The sequence below is a fragment of the Thermobia domestica genome, chromosome 3, assembly GCF_964235325.1.
Source record: "Thermobia domestica chromosome 3, izTheDome1.hap1.1, whole genome shotgun sequence".
In the NCBI taxonomy this organism is placed as follows: domain Eukaryota; kingdom Metazoa; phylum Arthropoda; class Insecta; order Zygentoma; family Lepismatidae; genus Thermobia; species Thermobia domestica.
This window is the reverse complement of record NC_137456.1, coordinates 24643860-24664278: the sequence shown is the minus strand read 5'-3', so window position 1 is coordinate 24664278 and position 20419 is coordinate 24643860. Positions and strand designations below refer to the sequence as shown.

General features: G+C 37.7%; 1 protein-coding gene across 2 annotated transcripts in view; it reads left to right on the top strand.

Moving 5' to 3' along the window:
• Positions 1-16494, top strand: part of nonC (serine/threonine-protein kinase Smg1) — a 358879-nt gene extending 342385 nt beyond the window's left edge. For both annotated transcript variants that reach the window (XM_081750559.1, XM_081750558.1), the window contains exons 55-57: positions 1340-1549; positions 3115-3221; positions 13590-16494. In XM_081750559.1, coding sequence (XP_081606685.1) covers positions 1340-1549; positions 3115-3221; positions 13590-13667 — 395 coding nt within the window. In that variant the 3' untranslated portion in view covers positions 13668-16494. The remainder of the gene's footprint in view (positions 1-1339; positions 1550-3114; positions 3222-13589) is intronic.
• Positions 16495-20419: the final 3925 nt, after the last annotated feature.

Genomic DNA, 20419 nt, shown 5'->3' with positions numbered 1-20419 from the left:
TGTCGTGAACGAGGATGATTCCGGACGACAGTTTCCAGTTGCGTCGATTTTGAATCGCTCGTCGCAGTTGGATGAGCGTGTCGCAGTACACGTCAGCTGTAACTGTTGTTCCATCAACCAACAGGACGTTCTTCGCGATTGCTTTAACTTTTTGGTTTGGGTAAACCTGAATGGCGCCACTGCATGGACTATTGTTTGGATTCGCCGTTGGTACGAGAGCCACGTCTCGTCACCTGTCACAATGTGGGAAAACAAATAATCTTCCTCTTTTCGATAGCGATCCAAAAACTGTCGGGCATTGCACATTCGTTGCTCTTTGTGCTGGTCTGTTAGCATCTTCGGCACTCAACTTGTGATATCCAAGCGTTTCTGTGACAATCCTGTAGATGGTGGTTCGTGCAACGTGGGGAAAATTATAAGCCAGAGCCGATTGCCGATCACTTCGCAGTTTTTGTTTCACTTGCCCCATGAGATCATCCTTCTGAACACTAGGCCTGCCACTCCTGCCTTCATACTGCACGTTGGTGCGACAATTTTGAAACTCATGACACCATTTGCAAACCTTTCCTGCATTCATTACTGTAGGTTCATACACTAGGCACAATTTGCGATGGATATCAGCAGCAGAAGTTCCTTTTACAAGCAAAAATCATATCACAGCGCGCACTTCACGACTAGCGGGAGAAACAATTCTCGCAGCCATTGCGATCTACTTTCCACGGCTGCCAAACTCCTACTGACTCAAGACAACCACTGTAGTGGCTGTGTCAATAGTCCTCGTTGGCGCTGCATGCGTGAAATTGTGTTCCGGCCTACCCCCATTTCACTATACGTCAATGGCCCTTACTTCTGGAATACGCCTCATATATATATATATATATATATATATATATATATATATATATATATATATATATATATATATATATATAGAGAGAGAGAGAGAGAGAGAGAGAGAGAGAGAGAGAGAGAGACGGTTGTTAAAAAATTAGAATAGCACCACTGGTGATCACCGAGGGACGATCATCTCTCATACGTGACGGGCTATAGTGGCCATTGATGCCGAAAGCCCAGAAACCTAATTCCTAATCCTAATCCCGAACAAATTTCTGCGTGATTTTGAACTTTCACTTCTATTCTGATTTTGCTGTTTTGGAAACTCGTGGATATCGATTACTAATTGAAAATTTGATAGTATAAGTTTGGAACTAGTTAGCTAAAGGAAGTAATTCATGGTAGTACCTTTATGTATTAAATGGTATTTTTTTTTAATTGTAATTTTTATGATTTGCAATCATAGATTGATTCTTAATCATAGTTGTATTCTGTATATTTTCAGGCGCAATCTATGAGGAACTGGTTGGATTTGCAAAGCAGTTGTCTGGGGAAGAGACAAGCAAGCCAAAACGACCACCACTGGTGAGACAAGACAGTATCTGTGTTTCCCCAAGGAAAGGAGTGCAATCGAAGTTTGGAGAATCTGTAGTTACAAATGGAGCAACAGATGGCGCCAATAGAGAAGTGAAGAGAGATCCACAGACAGGAAAAGGTTATTATAATTTGCTTTCTCTTTCTCTTTATTATTATTATTATTATTATTATTATCTGGGAATGCAGTCTAGTAGTGTCGCAGCTGAAAGTTATGAACTTGGTAGTTTGCATGTTGTTGTATGGAAATTACCTCATAATTTCCAGTTAAATGTTACGCACCAAAGTAATAACAGCAGTAGCATTCTTGATATAACAAGCTTACATTTTACTCCCCTTTTGAAAAGTAACAAAAAGATAACAAGAGAACATTGGATATATATATATATATATATAATTTAACAAGGAGAAACAGTGTTAAAATATGAAAATCGTAGCCATTTAATACTCGCAAAATAGTAAACATATTTCGAAACTGTACTTATAACGAAAAAATTAACAGTCTTGGACTATGAAACCTTAGTTGACAGCAGGTACACTCATGTCCAAAATGATTGTCGCATATCTATAACTGTCTTCTTGTAAGAATATAATTTGATAATGATTTTGAAGGGTACTTTTAATATTGATACTATATGTATAATCGGGAAATGTATATTTGTGGTAAATTTCATAGGAAAAGAATTATAAATACGAAAATCAGAATGAGTAAAACAAAATGTTGCTAAATGGACAAGAAAGTTTCATTGTTCTTATTTATTGCTCTTTTGACATGAAATTTGCCATATACATGTCTTTGCCGATTATACACATAGTAACATTATAAGAAATACAGGGCAAATCCGTTATCAAATTATATTCCTACAACAACATATTTATAGACATGCGGCAATAATTTTGGACATGAGTGTACATCGCTGTTTGAAGACACCCTCCCTACCCGAGGTTTTGCTCGTCGCAAATCGGAGTTCTTTCTGCTCACCCTATAGTTATATTAGAGAAAATTTCATTACTTTGTATTAATGATGCACCATTATAAGTTCATGAATAGAATATTGTGTCTGTATTTACTTTTGAAAACCGAGATTTTTCCTAATATGTGTAAAATTTCAATTATTATTGTGCATAACATTTTCACAGAAGGATCGTGAGAAAACTTAGCAAAAACCGATCAAACAAATAAATAAGTAAATAAACAAATAAATAAAACTAAAATCTGCTAACTGCAAATTACTTAAAAAGAATTTTATTTGTTTAGTTACAGATGCGAGTTATAACCTTTAGATGAGTAGTACATAATATTCTAAACGTTGTCTAAATCTAGAACAAAAAGCAGTTCACACGGCAGATATCAATTCTTTTTAGGAATTGGTTCAGGTGAATTAGCTTTCTACGTGGTAGATCGTTGAATTAAGGAGTGTTTGCTAATGTCATTCTTCAAAAATATTTCAAAAATTTAACTGCAGCATTAATTTTTAGCAAGTACTCTGCATTGTCATAACCATACTTCTGTGCAGCTCTGTAATTTTATATATATACAGTATATATATATATATATATATATATATATATATATATATATCCATTTCGTATAAAAATCAGGTGGTTGTTCTTGTCTTGCATGTAAACATCACATTCTTTTTAGCAGATATGTAATGAAAATCCAATACTTTTTTTCTCTTGCAGCCGTTCAGGAGAGAAACACATATGCGCTGAGTGTGTGGCGTAGAGTGAGGATGAAACTGGAGGGTCGAGATCCAGATCCAACACGAAGGTCAACAGTTCAGGAGCAGGTTAGTACACAGAAACACAATATTGAAAAAAGTAACATATGGGCATAAAATAATAAACGCACAAAGTTTATCGTGTGTCGTGAGTGATCGTGGTTTGTAGTACACACAAGCGGTGTAGATTGTAATATACGTACGAAAGAGGAACCAAAAGAAACCAGACTTTTGTTCTAAAAAAAAAAATTAATTCAGCCTCCTTCAAAGAACTCTCAATTAGATGCAATGCACTTCTCCAGTCGTCTTTCCTACTGTTTGAAGCACCTCTGGAACGATTTAACTTTGATATCGTCCCTCTGCGAAGCTCTTTTTACTACCTCCACATCAAAACGCTTTCCTTTAAGATTTTTTTTCTGTTCCCGAGAATTGAAAAAAAAAAAAAAAGTCAGGTCACCTGTAATGACCTTGGGCAAAAAATTTGAATTACTTTCAATTTGATTTTTCATGTCCTGGCTCAAATTCAGTTTTTTAATCTTGAGTGAGTATGTGAGGAACAAACTTAGTGACAACACATTTCATTTGCAAATCCTCAAATAGAAGTCCTCAATCCAGTCAGAAGTATTTGGCACGAGCTCCAACTCACACCTGTTCGTTAAGAAATTTCCTCAATCATGAAAAGACGATCTTGACGGATTTTTCCAATGTTTTCGTCGTTTCGAGATAATGAAGGGTTCCCAGAACGAACATGATCTTCAACACTGATCTCACCATGTCTAAAGCTCCCAAACCACTCGAAATTTTTTGTGTTGGTTCATAGCAGCTTTCTTAAAAACCTGTCGAAGCATTTGGTAATTTTCCGTTCCTATTTTTCAAGCAGGAAACAAAATTTCGAACATACTTTTGCCTCCTTTAAATCTGCCATAACGATTTCGCAGGCGGCAGACGAGAACAGTCGAGAAAAACAACACTACGATCAAACGTTAACTTTCTAAACAGATGCCGCTTGGACAATTGATTTGGGAATGTCTTTAATTGGGAATGTTAAATTGCTCTCTCTTGTGGCTATATGTTCAGCGTATGCACCTTTCATGCAGGAGACTTGGATTCGATTCCTGACGGTAGCTCAATGTGGTTTGGATCCCATATTAAGCTGTGCGTCCACGACTCATATAGCCTTGCTGCTGAAAGGGACGCTAAACTCAAATCCAATACAATACAATGTATGTTTCTTTAGTGAAATAACATTCAATATTTATGCCTTTACATTTCAATGAACTGTCTCATTTGTATTACTCATAGACTTTTGAGACCCAACAGGAATCCGATCTCAGAACGTAACGTGCTGGGGGTAATCACGCGTAGTGAAAGTTATTATAATCCTTACATATTGAAATGCACTACTTTTCATTCTTCAATTTAATCTTTGGTCATAGTGCGTTAAAAACCGCTACAACCTTGAAAGATCTTTATACAGAATAAAAGCCCAATTTAAAAGAAATCATCTTAATGAAAGAATAAACATATTTGTGTTAACATCAAGAACCACTAACATTTTTTTCCTGGACACATAAAAAGGGTTATTGCTTATTATTCTCAACAAAAGTGTACCACACTTCATCAGTGTTAAAGTAGAACATACTTGTATTTTCGTGCTATTATTTACGACTTCTGTAGTTTGATTAACTCTGTATCATTTTGAAGTGCATTTATTACTGTGTACAATGGTATCACAGTTGTTTCCATTTAGTACTCCCATAAGCATCTCTGTATTTTTTCGAAATTTATTGCAGTATGCTGTCTCAATATTCCTTCCATGCAACAAACATATCTTTCATGTCTTAAAACTGTCAGGTAACTATATTGTGGTAACTATTGCAGCGGTCCATATGTACAGTACACGCACAGCACGATCTCCATTACCAACAGAGTTGGTAATGTCGTGTTATTTCTTTTCCCCAAAATTCTAGATGTTAGAGCTGTACATGAGGACTGAAAAATAAATATTTACGTGAATTTTTAGAAAAACAACAGGTCTAACAGCCTTGTTTACATGTGCGACATAGCTATTATGAGGTTTGCTAGTTTTTCATGAGCCAAACAGGGCCGAAAAAATTTGCACATATTAATATGTAATTTGCATATATTTATGTATTCTGATACATCCGATAATATATGTGGGCAGTCACACATGTACTTAAGATCAGTGTGTAAATCATCCCCTTCTTGAAATTAATAGATCTCACAAAGCGGTACTCACATATGTCCTGCGTCGAAAGTGGCTACACTTTGGAACAGACTATATCCACTGGCCCAACACATTGATAGCCCTTTAGTTTCTACACTGATGTTCCCTGTGTTAGTATAGTTGTCGAGCCTGGTCCTTCACTCTGGCGATATATGATTAACACATGATTTGTGTTGGTTCACGAACTCGGTGAAGATGGTCATAGTACGTCCATACTCTCCACATTTGCAAACTTGTCTTGTCTTACAGCACTCACTACTCATCTCTGTCAGTAGCACTGCATTGAATAAAAGAATCAGCCGTACCTCGAGTTTGTGTGCGACTTTGATTTTTATAAGTTTCAAAGGTGTTTGTTGTAGCTTCAGTTCCCATTCTCTGATGTTCTCACATCCTTTTCTTCTGGAACACTGTTGTTCTTGCAGTTTTCAGTGAACAGTTCCCTGAAGCGGACACTTTGATTCGATAAAACACAATACTTCATGTATCGACTATTGAGATAGGATCTGACTTATTGAGAGCAAGCAGATATTGCTATTCCTGGTAGGTTGAAAATTATCTCGTACAAGCTTTCCGCTAAAATGATTGCGTTCAACTAACGTAAGAATATTCCTAATCCTGTTGTTTGCTTGTTACTTTATTGTTCAAGACAACAAAAGAATAATGTTGATTACAATTACAAGCAGATATGAATATTAATTTTATTGATATCTGCTTGTATATTTACTATAGTGAATGTTTTTCATATGGCATTATTATTAGATCAGTCACCTAGTAGAATCTTAAAGATGTTGGACATTTGACTCTATGAAACCACCGTATTTTGTATGTAATGAAATGACCCATTTCCTTTTTGGTCACCAGGTAATATGACGTGACTAGTACATGAAAAAAGAAGAGATAAATGTTTACTGAAAGATGCTATAGGATATGTATTGAATAATGAAAAGAGTTTCTTACCTCTGTATCCAGTTCCAAGACATAATTTCAACTCTCACTGATGTTTTCAATAATCCATACCTTGTTACATACCAACCTCTTGAAAGTATCTTCTTGGAGGAGTTTGAGGCATGAACCATCGAAATCAAAGTTTATTAAGATCAATTTCTGCGCTGAAGCACTTATTGAAAACTGTTTGAACTTGGCCTGACTCACAAGAGACTTTTTTTTAAAAAATAATAATAATAATAATAATAATAATTTTCTTTCTTCCTTTTATCGCGTTTAACCTTTTACAACAGTAGCATAGAAACTGATTTTTGGCAGTGGCATCCGTTTTCCGATTGTTTCCAACATGCTAGAAAATCCTACAAAAACAACATAGGTTGTGTTACTAACTAAAGTGACAGCTTATTAAAATATTTGAAGTGAATACAGTTTTCATGGAAAAGTGGCTAAATACGAGGGCTGTCCTGAAAGTAAAAAACGATTGCGCATCGCGCGCGGCGCGGATCTCCCAGCACTGCGATCGCGTGCGCGGTAGTTAGCTCCTTCCTTCACGTCAGTGTGAGCAGTCTCTCAATACTGTGTGGTCGCGCTATTTGTTTTTGCAGCGATTCAAAATGGCGACGCCAATCGAAAATCCCGCCAAATGTGAAGTACGGAGTGTCATTCGTTTTCTTAACGCGCAAAAAGTTGCGCCTACTGAAATTTATAGGCAAATAAAGAATGTTTATGGTAATAGTGCAATGAACAAGGCATCATTGAGGAAATGATGCATTATATTTAATCAAGGAAGGACCAGCGTGCATTATGAAGATCGGAGTGGAAGGCCATCACTTGTTACGGAAGAACTGAAGCAAGAAGTCGAAGAAAAATTTCAGGAAAACCGACGTTTCACTTATTCTCGAAACTTAAGAACTTTTTGGGTGGAAAACAGTTTGCAAACTATGAGAAACTCAACCAAGCAGTAACAGCCTGGCTCAGATCTTTGGCGGCAGATGGGTATAACATTGGCATTGAATAATTGGTCCCACGTTACAACAAGCGAGTTGACAGCTATGGCGATTATATAAAAAAGTAGAATAAGGTCCTGTGACTTTGTAAGTAAAGTTTTGTGCTGATAGCTTTTTTATTTATTTATTTATTTATTATTTAACCATACCAAAACTTGTTTTTTACTTTCTGGACTACTCTCGTACAAAAGTTATTAAAAAGTCACTTTCGTAGAAAATTAATTTCCAACTCTTACAGTGATTTCTACAACTACGTACACTCATGTCCAAAATTATTGTCGCATGTCTAAACGTATTGTTCCAGGAATATAATTTGAAAACGGATTCGTCCGGTACTTCTTATAATGTTAATATGTGTATAATCGTCAAAGTCATGTATGTGAAAAATTTCATGTCCAAAGAGCATAAGAACAATGAACAATAATATGTCCATAAGAACAATAAAACGAAAATAAAATTTTCTTGTCCATTTAGCAACATTTTATTTTATTCATTCTAAATTTCATGTTTATAATTCTTTTCCTATGAAATTTAGCACAAATATAAATTTCCCGATTATACACATAGTATCAGTATTAAAAGTACCCTGCACAATCATTATCAAATTATATTCTTACAAGAAGACAGTTATTGATATGCGACAATCATTTTGGACACGAGTGTACATATCAATATAAAGAAACACTTTACAAGTCGTATGTATTTGTGACGGTCTAAAGAATACTATTTTCAAAGAAAAGGAAGTTTAGTGCAAAAAGTAATTAAAAATTTCTGTGTTGTTTTGATGTATATTTAAGTGACTCTTCACGTCTGGCCAAGGCCAAATGCAGACAATTTTCAGTAAGTGCTTCAGTGCAGAAATTGATCATAGAAAACTGTATACTTTTGTTTTCCTATGATTCATATCTCATAAACTCCTTCAGAGACAGAAGATAATTTTAAGAGTCTGGTATGTAACGAGGTCTGGATTATTCATGAAGACACCAGTGAGTGTTAAAGTGATATTTATTTCTTTTTGAACTGGATACTAACAAGGGAACATTCCGATTTGGTAAATTCAGTTGCTAGAAATGATATCTAGCAATCGATTCAGCACCAAAAGAAGCAGTGAAAAAGAGGGCGTTTAGTGTCAGACCGTATACAGGGTAGGAGATAAGTGAGGGCGAAGTGCGAAGATAGAACGTAGAAAATGCCTAGAAATGCCATGTTAATTTTGAAACGAGGAGAGGGATTGAGGTCAAATATTGGACATAAAGAATGCATGTAGAGCTCCACTGAATAGACGTAATGTAAATCATGGGAGACATCTGAAAAACTGCCATGTTGGAATTAGCGGAAGAAGAATATAGGTCGGAAAGGGGTCTTGTGACATATGGTTCTTGACGCATATCGTCTACTGAAATCAATAATGGCCAATACAGTTTGAGACCTCTGTTTAATTACAACTGTTATGGAACTTAAAAATGATTGTATGGTTGATACAAAAATGGAGACAACAGCGGGCTTATTTGAGAAACGAAAACATGGATAATCGGGTTCGCCAAGACACTGAACACAGCTGTCTCCTGTGTTGAAATTGAAGAAGTAGTCGACAGATGTCGTGAATGCGCCAGTTGCTGTTTGCAAATATCCAGTTTTGTAGAATGCATATCAAATCATAGCTTGGAATTTTGGTGTTGTAAACTGGGAGTGAATGAGTGATTGCAAGTTAATGAAGTTGTCCCGTTGTCATATTTTGAAGTCAGATAATAGAAAAACGGTGTCTGTTATATATTTTACGAAATTCTTATATGGACGGAAGAAGAATCCATCCAACGGTTGTATGACTGACGGTCAGCCATCAAGGATAAGGAGTCGGGTAAGTTCAACATTGTCCGGTTTCTGAACCAAAATCTTCATCTTTATTGGTTCTCCATGAATCAACGTCCATGGACCAGAAAACGTCAGTCATGAACTCTTTCAGGTTATCCTTGGTCATATTTACACTTTTGCCAGCATATGAACAAATATTGGGTGTATCGGGACGTTTATTGGCAGGAAAGTCGCCTCATTCACGTTTATGGTTGTTCCTCATTCACGTCACCTTTACGACAGTATTGCTACATTGCCAGAGCGTGGAACGCGCCCTGTTGCAGAGGTCTCAAACTGTACTAGTCACTATTGATTTCAACAGACGGTGTGGGGCATCAAAAGCCATATGCCACATTACACCTTTCCCGTATAATCTTCTTGCGCTAATTCCAACATGGCGGCTTTTCAGATGTCCCCCATGATTCACATTAGGCCTATTCAGTAGAGCTCTGCATGCATTCCTCATATCCACCATTGGACCTCAATCCCTCTCCTCGTTTCAAAATTAACATGGCATTTCTAGACATTTTCTATGTTCTATCTTAGCACTTTACCCTCACTTATCTCCCACCCTGTATATGGGTCTGCCACTAAAAAAAAAAAAAAAAAAAAAAAAAAAAAAAAAACTCTTTTTCTCTGTTTCTTTTGGTGTTGAATCCAGTGCTAGCAAATCATTTTCAGCAGTTAAATTCACCAAATCGGACGGAATGTTCCATTGTAACATAAAAAACGAAAGAAAATCATTAAGGTACGAGGGCTATCCAGAAAGTAGATTACGTTTTCGTCTGTGTCCGCTAGGGGCGGGGCTAGCGCGGCCATCTTGGGGTCAGAGCGTTGCGCAGCTCAGTCGGCATCTAGCCGTGCTAGTGAGAGGTTCGTGCTGTGCTCCGTTAAGATACTGTGACGGTTTGAAATGTCTGCGTTAATTGAAAATCCCGCGAGCTGCGAGGTGCGTGCAGTAATAAGGTTTCTGACAGCAAAAAACTGTAAACCGATAGAAATCTATCGGCAGCTGTGTGAAGTGTATGGGGACAACATTATCACTGAAGGTGGAGTGCGACAGTGGGTCATAAGATTTAAAAATGGCCGAACCAATGTTCACGACGAAGATCGAAGTGGGAGACCCAGCAAAGTGACTGCCGAACTTGTCGAAAAAGTCGATGTTAAAGTCCGTGAAAATCGAAAGTTCACAATAACGGAACTTTCTTTGAGTTTTCCACAAATTTCGCGAAGTGCCGTTTTGATGACGACGAACAGCTGCAAGAAGAGGTAACGAAGTGGTTGAAGTCGCAGGCGGCCGAATTTTTCGACGAAGGAATTTCCAAGCTCGTACATCGCTACGATAAATGCCTTAATTTGAATGGTGACTATGTCGAAAAGTAGTATTTGTGTGTGGCTTTCATCTGTATATAATAAAATTTGTTTCCTATACTTTGTTGATTTTTTATTCCAAAACGTAATCTACTTTCTGGATAGCCCTCGTATTATAGTCTTAACGTGAACAGGCATTTGCATTTTTTTCTCAGAGTATTCTATATATTTCACTGTGTGATACTGTTCACGGTGCAGTCAGTGCATCGTCTTCGTAGCTCTGTAGAATAATAATCATAATTAACGTAAAGTCATATATACTAGGGGGAGCTGATAAATTCTCGGCCCGATCCTGAAGGACTTTACCTACAGGCGCGAAAGTTTCAGGATATTCAACGTATTCTTCCCGAAGATCAACACACATGGCATCACATCATTGCTCCAACTTCTCTTTATTTATATATATATATATAATATAAAACTGGTATGCAAGAAATCGTTCTTCAGCTGCTATAACCTCGTTATCACTGCCAGATTTCATTCCTTTCAGAGTTTTTTAGTCTAGAAAAAAAAAGACAATGATCAGATGGCACAAGGTCTGACGAATTAAGAAAGGTAATCAGTGCACTGAAACACTAGGTCTTCGAGAAAATCCATTGTTCTTCCAGCTTTGTGAACGAGAGCATTGTCCTGCAGAAACAACATACTTCTCAAGTTTGCGCGACATTTTTCTTTAATAGCGTCCTCTAACGTAGCTAGAAGAGTGCCCTAATACTCTGATGTTATGATTTCTCCCATTGGAAGGTAGTCTGACAAAAAGCACCGTCCTTATTCCAAAATATTGAGGCAAGCACTTGCCTGCAGACGTCTCTGATTTGAAGTTCTTTGGCCTTGGAGATCCTGAGTGGCGCCACTCGTATGACTGCTGTTTGGTCTCAGGATCAAAGGAGTAAAACCAGCTTTTACCTGGTTAACAAGGCAGTTCAAAAAGTCGTCCTTAGAGTTCACAAAATACCGTGAAATCAATTGAAAAGATGTGACACGTTTGTGCAACCATGTCGCGGAAAGCTTGTGCATGTCCAATTGATCATGGACTATTGAGCAGACACGTTATTTGGATATGTACACTATTGTTTGAAGTGAAATTTTCTGTTACTCAAAGTTACAAACCTAATCACCTTTTTCCAGATTTGACAGTTACATTGGCCTCTCACACCTTTTACGCTTTTCTGTTGAAAAATCAGCACTTTGTAAAGTTCGATCACCATTTCTTCACAGTGGAGTATGAAGGGCAATGTACACCCAATATGTCTGGCATATAACCATGGATTTGCTTCGGTAACTTATGTTGCAGAAAGAACTTCATGACATCTCGCAATTCCTTCCTGATGAACTCCTCATTGGTTGCGCCATGATGAAGTTGGTATGTGACAAATGACTTGTAAAGAAAGAAAGAAAGAAAAAAAAAACAGTCAGTGCTACTATCATCCCAGCTGGCATTTAAACTTATTAAAGATCAGTGTTTCAAATGCAGTGAATGATTTCAGGTTGAAAGGTGCGAAATGAGGTCGGGCCGAGAATTTATCAGCCCCCTCGTATATACACTATATTGCCATTCGTTACCGGACACCCATACCAGTATGTTAATCCAATCTCAGTATCATATCAGTATCTTGTAGGGCATCTTTAGTCGTAATGACGTCCGCAACCCTTCGATGAAGATTTTCCACCGATCTGGTATACGTGTCGATGGGAATCTTGAACCATTTATCCTGCAAAGCGGCATACAGTTTAGTGGTGTTTTTTGGGTGGCATGGTCTAACTCTCAATCGGCACTCCAACTCATTCCAAAGGTGTTTGATGAGGTTCAGATCTGGACTTTCGGTTGGCCATCACGTTTTTCCACACACATGACCTCGAACCACGTGGTAATGCTTGCCGTATGACAAGGAGTATTGTCGTACTGAAATAGGTATGGGCCAATACCGGACTGTGCTCATAATGTCGGTAGCGTAGATTTGTGTAGAATTGTTTGGTGTGCTTTGACATACATGTTTCCACGAACTGAAACAAGATGATCAAGGGCATACTACGAAAAGCAGAAGTACAACATGATGCCACCTCCGCTGAATTTCACTGTGGGTACGACACAGTTCTGTAAACAGCGTTCTCGGTTCATACACCACGCCCACACACGTCCAGTGGATCACCACGTCTGGTAGCACGATTCATTATTCCATATGACGAATTTCTATTATTTGCGAGTCCAGCAGCGGCGTTCTTTGCTCCACTGTTAACAACGAGTCGTATTGCGATTGTGATATATATACGTAGCTTGTGAAGTGTTGCTCGACCATGAAAACCAAGTGCGGCGATCTCTCGTGGATGGTATGATTACTTGCGATCAAGGGTAAAAGTGGATAGCGGCATGACGTCACGCCGTCCCCCTGCCTGTCTTTGTCGATTGTAATCTTTTATGAACTGGGGGGGACGCCGTACGTATTTTTTTGGAGGTGGAGAGATTGCGTCCCCCCGCACTTTTAGTTCTGCTTGCGGCACTATTGAAAGCCGATCGAAACTTCTGTGGTACCATCTCTAATGACGCTTTCCGATTTGACTTTATCACACGTTTGAAGCATCGACAGTCACGATCTGTTAATATTTTTGCTTTCCTGGGCTTGGTCCGGCATGTCATAACCCCGGTTCGCTTCTACTTCACATCATCACTCATTGTCGACCGGGGTATCTGAAATTTGTTGGATATCTCACATATCGAATTCCCAAACCTCTGGGCTCCAATGATCGTCCGTCGATCCTCTGTACATTATAGGTTAAAATCGTGAACTAAAATTGAAGCAAAACTTTTACTAAGTTGCAGTTAGATCTCATAAGTTTTAAATGGACAATTTGTCTCCACGCTAGCTTTATCCATTGACATCAGGCAGGCAAGTAGTGACACCTGTTAGCTTGGCTATGTATTATTCGGAAGTAGCGTTACTCATAGACTTACATGTTTTTATATTATAAATAGGATTTCAGTCCATAAGTTCATTTATGATTCTCTTTGTTTTTCAGGTTGATTACGTTATCAAGGAAGCAACAAACCTAGATAATCTGGCATTGCTTTACGAGGGATGGACGCCGTGGGTGTGAGCATTTTAATGCAGCAACTCCTGCAGAGTTGAAAAGTTCTCATTGGCGAGTGGCAACCAGTGGCCACCATCTCTTACAACCTCAACAACCTAAAACGGCACGCGTTTCCGTCACCTCTCCCCTACATGAACCTCCGACTGCAGCTGGGGGTTAAATTACACATAGTTGGGGGAGGGGGATCCAACATCAAGCATCATGGGGGTTTGCCGTGGCCACCTCTCATCTCAGCGTGGTCTCCTCGTTGCTGGCAGTGTTAGTGTCAAAATCACATCCAAAATATAAAGCCAAATAAAAAAAGTCTAGGTTGCATGGCGTTCAGTTTATTTTTGCATTACACTTAATCCGTAGATATTATCTATCGATATAAATATCAGCTTTATTATGTTTGTGCTTTAATAAAATTATCTTTTTCTACTTGTTTTGAAAAAGAAATTTCTTTAGATCTTTTTTATTAAACTAGTATTCTTGAATTGTTTTAAAATAAACATGTAAAACAAGCGGCATGTAAGTAATTATATTCATATTGGAAGAAGAAACATTTAATTTTTATTTGTATATGCTCTAGTTCCATCGTACGTTTGCTTTGAAAAAAAAATAATACTTGAGTAAATCGTACTAAGTTCAGAATGAAGGAACAAGAAGAGCGTTGTCAACAGTTCGTAGCTGTTTAAGAATTTCCAAAAAGTATAGGAAGACATGATGCAGAAAGTGGTGCAGTGTATAGTCACTGTTTAAAAAGACTTAATAATTTGTAGTGGAATGCCAGTTACGAGGGCTGTGGATTTGAAAAAGAAGAAACATTTTGCAGCTTACTACTTTTCTTAAGAATTTGTTCAAGCATGTCTTTAATCTCTTCTTGTATATAGTTTTGTTTTCTCCTTTTACGTGAAGATCATCTGTGTTCTAATATGTGGAGAAAAAAATACATAATTACATCTCTCCTTCTATATATAGTATTATAGATATATATATATAGGTTTCACTTAAAGAATAAAGGCGAGGCGCGTCTTTATTGCTGTCAGTTAAGTGCGCCAGAGAAGTAGTAGTTTTGTTTTTTCTTCTTTTCTTTAAAAAAAAAAAAAAAACTACAGCTCTTTCTTAAAGAACATTATGTGGGTATTGTTTGGAGTTTGTTATACAGTTTTCCTCTGAGAAACTTGTAGTAAGGTGGCTGAAAAATAACAATAAGCTAAAGAAAATGGATGATCGTTGTGGCATTGACACTAACACAGTTGTAACATCTGAGACGTACAGTCAGTCATTGATGCAAATTCCTTGTCTACATTCTGCTTTGGTAGACAGTCACATCATCGTAGCAGGCAATGACTTTTGAGTCTTCACTATTCTTATTTAATTGTTATTATAATTATTATTATTATTATTACTCTGACAGAATAAAAATATAATAAATCCAGCAACAGGAGTTGGTATGTTCATTACCACATTCAAACGAGGAGTTTTTAAAAAAAAATCATTTGTTGAGAGGGCAGGATAGAAGACTTGGGTACTTCTGTCGGGCAGTATAAATATATATATATATGTAAGGTGCAAGAGATTTCTTAATATGATATTGTATTTACATGAAAGAAAAAAAAAGGTAGTATTAACTTGTCTTCAATGCCTTAAAAAAAGAAATCTCTTATTCTTAATATAATTCGTTTATCATAAGTGCGTTTTGTTTTTAAAATAATTATCTTAGTTGATTTAAAAGATGAGACAGTTTTCTTTTCTTTCAAACATGCATAATATGTAAATTTCCTTTTCTTTTAAAAAAAAATAAATAAATATCGCTTTCGTTGATTATTTAATAAAATTGCATCACAAATAATTAGGCTTCTTTTAATTTTGTTTCAACATTGCAAAGGAAAGATAAGATCAACTTATTACACTAAGATGTCTTGAGGGTAAAAAAAAAAAGAATAGCAATTTTTCAAACATCCAACGAAAATGAGAGAGTTTTACATATTTAGGTATATAAATATGTAATTATTTATATATATATACGTATGACATTTACATGTATTCTGATATATAAATACATATATATATGAGATAAAAAGTATATTGTAATTGGTAGGGTCGAGTAGATGTATTACATTGGTCCCCCCCATCATTTTTAATTCATCACTATTTGCATTGTGGGCTGTTTTTAATCCTAGCGTGTAAGAGGAAACAAATTGTTTTAGGGAAAAAAATTCTCGCTACGTATTGTATTTCTTGCATTTTTTGAAAAGGATAAAACAGTGAATGTAGTAATATACATATATATATAAAAGTGTATGTAATAATATCTTAGTAGCTACATATATACAAATGTGTGTTAGACTTCAATATTAGAAAGTAAAACAAAAACAAAAATATTTTCTTAGTTTTAATATAATTATCCTCATAGGATGTGTTCGCATTTCTCGTAGCTTACTTTCTTCAACTTTTTTTTTTCTTTCGTTCTTTGGAAACTTGAAGAGTTAAACAACGGACTTGAAAGGAGAATTTTTCTTTTCGATTTAAAATAGGTAGAAGCGAAGAACTTTGGGTGCCAAGTTAGGGAATATTATATCCGCTGTTTGAGTTGATTAGTAACTTTGTGATGGAGAGAGGAAAAGTGTTTTGTGAATGAGAAACAACATTCGTAAACTCTGAAGTTCCTTGTAACTAGGTTGCAACAAAGGGGACAATCACGATGTGGAAATGAATTGTTTAAAATGGACGCCTTTAGAAATGTTGTGGATTCTTCTTATTAAGCTTGAAGACGCGAGGATAATTCATCTTGGTTTCACGTGATTTCTTGTTGTACTGTTAATGGATATTAATAAAGTATTTAATTTAAGGTTATGTTTTACTCGATCAAATCCTTTGCTCCATAAAACTATGCCTGCAGATTTATTATACAGACCATACAGAAATTTATTAAAGACATACTTCTTTTCTCCCTGCATTAATTTCCTGTGCCTTCAGGAATCACTTTTGAGGTGTGTACTTGCATTCTTGGGTGCACATTTACTTTCAGAGGTATTCCGTTAAAACACGAACCAAACTATGCTAGGTGGCCACTAAAAAGCACGAATGCTATCTTTACAAAATATAGCAGAGCGAGCGAAGAGGGTTAGAAGCCCCGCAGGGCTCGTTGTTTCCTACCTTTATCACAATTTAGACAAAAACAAGGTGGCCACTAAAAACCACCAGTGCTATGTTCACAAAACATAGCTGAGCGAATGAATGGGGTTAGAAGCCCCGTAGGGCTCAGTTGTTTCCTACCTTTACCATAATTTAGAAAACGTTTTATCTGTCCAACTATCAGGAAGTTCCAATTTTCTCTTCAATTTACACTGATACTTATGCTCTACATCACTCATTACCGCCATTACTCACAATTCCGAAAAGATTTCAATGGTTCTGCTCCTTAACTCTTCACGTTTATATACACTGATTCATCTTTAATCACTGTGCGTAATGGCTACCTGAACGTGAATGTTTGTGTACAATGTTACACTTTATTTTCACTTTAACATATCAATCTCTGTCTGATGTCAAAATACAAACTACTTCGATTGCTTAAAAACTACTCTAATACAATATTAGTTGTAATTTATTGTAAACATTTCACGAACTACACATTCCTTTGTAATTACCTTATGGGAGAGTACGTGAATACCACCTTCGATTTTCATCTCTATATTTCCACGTAAACATACATCTGAGAGTAAGTGCACACTATATTTGTATTATTTACAGATTAGTCTATTAAAATATTATTACAAATTTCTTTCGTAAATTTTACCAGTCTGTGGACTCGTATAATAAATCTGCACCAATTATTGTATCCATAGCTTTGCCAATGTAGGTGTTGGTAGGTATTACAATTCCACTAGTCTGTGAAGATGATTGCACATGGTGCAGTTGAGTAGCCAAATATAATCTTTCACATCTGAAGCATTTGCCTAAATGATTCACAGAATATTATCCCTTAAAGTCAAAGTAATTATGTGTATGTGATCAATTTAAAACCACATGGAAGCACATCAAAAGCTGACTGCTATCGTATATTTTAAGTTGTTTACATCTATTTTATCTAACATCATTTTGTGTAGCTTATTCTTTAAACAAATAAAACATGAAATACTAGTTTTTTAATAGTAACTAGCTAAAGTTGCGCTCTCTACACACCGCATCATTCACATATGAACATGAATCTCCTTGTCATTCCTCACGTCTGTCCCTTTACAGACACAAATGAAAAACATTTTGATAAAGATCGGAAGGGGTATCACGAAGGGGAGATTTTTTCGATCATCTTTTCAATATCTCGCATCGTTTGCAAGATTTGAGCCTATTTCCGGTTGGAGTTTCTAATTTATGTATGATCAGTGTTCACTTTCTTCTTGCATGCAGTATGTAATAAGAAAATGCATTACACACACACAAATATAATGTCAGTGATATATCTTGTTCATTGGGCAAAACGATTCATCTTAGACTAGAAAAATGGTAATCCTTCGTTTTTCATTTTCATTTTGCAATGACCTCCTCCATGTAGCGGACCGTCATCGTCGGGGAGGGGGTGGAGCTGAGAGGGCGACTTCATCATTCGCTCATATGTCACCCCTCATCTGCATCGTTTGCATGTCCTCTCAGCCGCGAAAACCGCTACCGGACTCGCCAGTTGTTTGGTGCGAGTCGGGAAGAGGAAGGTCTAGTGGACGTCTTCCTCCACTTGGGGAGGACGTGCACCCACCCGGCCTACTGTTGTGTGCGTCCAGTGTTTGTGTTGTCCGGAGTGTTGAGTCTTTGAAATATATATAAGTCGCAAAACTAAAAATTATAAGAAAAGCAAGAAAAATTAAAAATACAAAAAAATCCGCACCTTTTGTTTTGTTTTGTTTTTCAGAGCTGGTGGAGGTCTATCCTTTTGTTGGCCAAGTTTCTTTTCTTTTGTTTCATCTCTTCCTTTTCCGGGGCTACGCGTTTTTGTTGACGGGAATAGTTTTCTTGCACTCCCATTCCCCTTGACTGCGTCGACCCCACGCTGATCCTAAGGTTGTGGGCGTGCTGATGGGATTGCCAGGGGGTAGCGTTAGTTCTCCCCGGTGTGACCTCACACCCTTTTTTCCTTACTAAATGTTTCAATTAAATCTTTCTTATATGGGTACAAACACTTTAAAATCTGATCCGGGCTCTCTCTCACGGAAGAAGCCCAAACAAAGTGGAACAGACAAGTATCGCCGCGCCCGTCGTACGATATCTTATAATTAAAGATAAAGATGATAGTGCCACTTCTGATTAAAACCATCCGAGTGCTATTAAGGGCTTATCCCCTTTCATTATTAATAAAGTTATTACTTATCACGCCGGACAGGTTAAAGACATTAAGAAACTGCAGAATGGCACACTATTGGTGGAAACGATCGATGAGAAGCAAACAGCGAAGCTACTTAAGTTAACTAGTATTGGACCAGTGAATGTGACAGTAGAACCCCATCGTCTACCGAACGTTTCCCGAGGGGTGATATCGTGTTGGAATCTCCTCAATGCCACCGAGGAGGAAATTAAATCTGAGTTAGCGGACCAACATGTTATAAATGTAGCTCGCATAAAAAGAAGTCAGGTGAACTCGTAGCTACCCAGTCACTGATTCTTACTTTCAGTTTGCCCACATTTCCTGAGTACGTCAACGCTGGTTTCTATCGTTTAAAAGTTCGGCCTTATATACCTAGTCCCTTGCGCTGTTCCAAATGTCAACATTTTGGGCACACTAGCACGTCGTGTAATGCGACATTTGTGCAATCTGTGGCCAGGGTAGTCATGGTGCGGAACCCTTTAAAGCGACCAAGCCCTTCTGTGTCAACTGCAAGGGTGAGCATTCTGCTTGGTCCCGGGATTGTCCAGCCTTTCAACGTGAGAAGCGTATCCGAGAACAACTTGTTGTAGAGAAAGATTTCTGCTGCCGATGCGAAGCGTCGTTTGAAAGAAAGCCTTCCTCTCTGTTCCGTTCGCTACTGTTGCAGCAAGTTCTCGGAAATCTGTAGCAACCCAGACCATCGACGTTTCCACCCAAACCGACTTGGTCCTTTTGTGGCTCCAAGACCCTCCGTTGCAACGACGAGCAACCTTCCCAAGACCCCAGTTGCTATGACAAGCAAACTTCCCAAAATCCCAGTTGCTACGACAAGCGAACTACCCAAAATCCCAGTTGCTACAAGCGAACTTCCCAAAACCCCAGTTGCTACAACCGAGCATCCCAAGACCCTACGTGTTTCTTTAGGGGTGGCCTTCGGCGTACTCCAGCACATCGCCGATCACTTTACATTGCTCTCCTTGAACTTAGTCAGCATATACTTAGGCTCAACGATACGGTTCTCTCCCTTAAGAGACCGAAATCTATTCCAGTTCATAAGCCACCTGCAGTTTCTCTGAAATTGACATGGTGGAGGATGAACTGATGGATTCGGAGTGGGCCGTTATTGGACCTCGTGGGAAAGTTCGCCTTAAACGTTGACATCTTCCAATATGGCGCTTCTTCATTGGAACGTGAACGGCTTCTGTAGTCACCGTGAGGAATTGACACAACTAATCTTTTACCACTCGCCGGTTCTCATCTGTTTGCAGGAAACACATTTTAAACCTACTCAGTCTTCCCTTCTTTCTGGGTACACTATGTATCGGTGTGATAAGCCAGATGGTGACCACGCTGCTGGCGGCGTGCCAGTCTGTGTCTCCGATTCTTTACATACTCGGGAGATTCACATTCTCTCTCG